Here is a 2689-nt window from a genome sequence, read left to right as displayed (position 1 = left end):
CCCTGCGTTTTAATCTGTATTTTCCGTAGCTGTCTACATACCACCACAGACTGAATCTGGCACTAAGACCGCACTGAATGAAATGTATTCCGCCATAAGTAAACAGGTAAACGCTCACCCAGAGGCGGCGCTCCTAGTAGCCGGGGACTTTAATGCAGGGAATTTAAATGCGTATTACCAAATTTCTATCAGCATGTTAAATAGAGGAAACAAACTCTGGCCCACCTTTACTCCACACACAGACACTCATACAAAGCTCTCCCTCGCCCTCCATTTGGCAAATATGACCATAATTCTATCAACCTGATTTCTGTCCCCCTTCACCCTCTGGTGTAACGGATAACTTGTCATTATGTCTCCAGAGAAACATATAAAACCAGCACTAAGGAGGGTCTCCCTCACAGACATCTTCCTTTCGTGTTGAGATGCATTGCTTTTACTAGGGGGGTTCAAGATCTATGTCAGCCTATTCATAAAAGTTTAAATTGATATTTTGTTGTTTGGAAATATATATTTGTTATTCCTCTGTCAGCAAACTGTAGGTCAAAAGTAGCCATGTGCATGAGCAGTAGCCCATCTGTTCAGAGAGAAGGAGCATGAAGGAGACAGACAAGCACCAAAGTAAATGTGTTGGTTGCTTTATTCCACAAATGTCCCTTCAAATTTTACCTCACATTTTAACTAGCTAATTTGAATAAAGGTAAAGAACTGGAAATACGCACAAGATAAGGAATAGAGATAATACATTGAGATTAAACATAAGAAATTTTCATTGAGAATAAATATTTCATATTAAATTCAGAAACAGCATTTAATTGACGTGTCTCTATATCTCACACACGATATAGGCATTGAAGGAGCAATCGTATGTCACCTGCCATGCACCTGACTCTGTCAACATTGTACAGCCCTTATCCCCATTAGGCACTTTTGGTTCCCCATCTCCCCATTTGGAAAAGGTGAGGGGATGGCCTTTCAAATCTACCTGAAACTTCCCCTCTTTACTGTTGTCAACATTGAGCCATGCATTCTTCAAAGCCCCTTCAAAGACCTGCGTGAGAGCAGTGTTTTCCTCCTCGTTCTTCGGCAAAGCCAACACCAAGCCCCTCTTGGTACAGAACTGAACAGCGTCGTCAAAAGAACCCGGTCTCTTGTGTGACACAAAGTACTTCTTGTCAACTCTTCTGGTGAAATCATAGTTTATGGCTGAAGAGAAACCAGGTATTAATGCAGTCAGTGTAACATTAAAAGTGGAAGCAAAAGTTGGTGTTTTACATTTCACAAATGGAAACACTATGAATATTGCATAATTTATGTTGAACGGATTGTTTATAAGTACAATATAATCTACGGATGCAGTATCTTAGTTTGAGCCAGTTTCAGAGCAGGAAAATAATCCTGCAGGAACAGGAGCTAGGAATTGTCATGTGGATTATAAATAATGGTCATTATTTGTAGGGAATTATCGTTTCTTTGTCGGCCAAATCAAGTCTGACATTTTTTAAGAGGAAATGTAAACTTTAGAAGCATTTTTAGACCTTGAATACACTACCAGTTTGCGTTTCCTGATGTGCAGGAAAATTCTCTGCGACAACAATGATCAAATTAAGATATGGGATCTGTCATGTTGCATTCAAGTACATAACATCATGCTTTCTGAAATTCACTTCCTTACCCAACTGCAATTTGACCGAGCTTTCTTGCAGGGGTTCCAAGTCTAAGTCTGTGAAAACAGAAGGTGTGACTAGAGAACGAAATAATCAATACATAACCAGGAAGAGATCAATCAGCTGAATACCAGTAGCTCCTGCAAGGCCCGGGGGTCCAGGTAGACCACGGACTCCATCACGTCCAACTCTACCAGGATATCCAGGAAGTCCAGGAAGTCCTATGGAGAGATAATAGAGATGTGGATGGATGGCTGTGTAATGATAGGAGACAGGCTTAGGAATACGTAGTAAAGTTTTTTTTTCTCCACTCAAAATAAAGTACATCATGAAAACGATGGGGAAGAAGCCCAAAATAAACACACACGTGTGTATATATATATATATAGATAAGACAGGGATGTAACCCAAACAAAAGAGTGAGGTGTAAACCTCTAAATAATACATGGGACGAGACCCATAATAACAAGTACACAATAACACGTAGCATGAAAGCCGAAACAACAGAGCACAGGTACTCACAAGACCAACGGACATGGAACAAAAATCGACAGGGACAATGGGGAACAGAGGGCACATATATAACATCCTAATCAGGGGGAATGTAACCAGGTGTGAGCAATGAGACAAGACAGTCCGGGGTTGGTGAAAATGAATCCAGTGCAGTGACACCTAGAAGGCCGGTGACGTAGACTTCCGGAATGAGCAGCAGTACCGGGGGGGATCCGTGACAATGGACTTGTGGTTCATGAGAATACGTTTTTTTAAAGTTTTCCCAAATGTCCAAGATGGAGGTAAATCTATCCTGACAGACTTTATGGGTAATTGAGGCAAAAGTGTTTAGCATGAGGAAAGACTCCTACCGTAATTTCCGGACCATTATGAGCCGAACCCATTGAATTAAAAAAATATATTATTTTGAACATAAATAAGCCGCACATGTCTATAAGCCGCAGATGCCAACCGGTACATTGAAACAAATTAACTTTACACAGGCTTTAACGAAACACGGCTTGTAACAA

General features: G+C 40.7%; 1 protein-coding gene across 1 annotated transcript; it reads right to left on the bottom strand.

The window, feature by feature from the left end:
* Positions 1-622: 622 nt before the first annotated feature.
* Positions 623-2009, bottom strand: LOC145877428 (mannose-binding protein-like). Its single transcript, XM_082972891.1, has 3 exons — positions 1799-2009; positions 1676-1723; positions 623-1206 (listed from the first exon to the last, which is right to left on the bottom strand). The coding sequence occupies exons 1-3, from the start codon at positions 1995-1997 to the stop codon at positions 827-829; spliced, it is 627 nt and encodes a 208-aa protein (XP_082829017.1). The 5' UTR covers positions 1998-2009; the 3' UTR covers positions 623-826.
* Between the last annotated feature and the right edge of the window lie 680 nt (positions 2010-2689).

The sequence above is a fragment of the Salmo salar genome, chromosome 03 (genome assembly GCF_965601325.2).
Source record: "Salmo salar chromosome 03, fSalSal1, whole genome shotgun sequence".
In the NCBI taxonomy this organism is placed as follows: domain Eukaryota; kingdom Metazoa; phylum Chordata; class Actinopteri; order Salmoniformes; family Salmonidae; genus Salmo; species Salmo salar.
The sequence above is the reverse complement of the archived record's forward strand: the minus strand, read 5'-3'. Positions and strand labels throughout refer to the sequence as shown.

Coding starts and splice junctions, on each gene's coding strand:
- LOC145877428 (XM_082972891.1), bottom strand. CDS start 1,997: ATGATGTACTTTATTTTGAGTGGAGAAAAAAAAACTTTACTACGTATT. Junction 1,724..1,798: donor GGGCCTTGCAGGAGCTACTG/GTATTCAGCTGA, acceptor CTGTTTTCACAG/ACTTAGACTTGGAACCCCTG. Junction 1,207..1,675: donor CTCGGTCAAATTGCAGTTGG/GTAAGGAAGTGA, acceptor GTTTCTCTTCAG/CCATAAACTATGATTTCACC.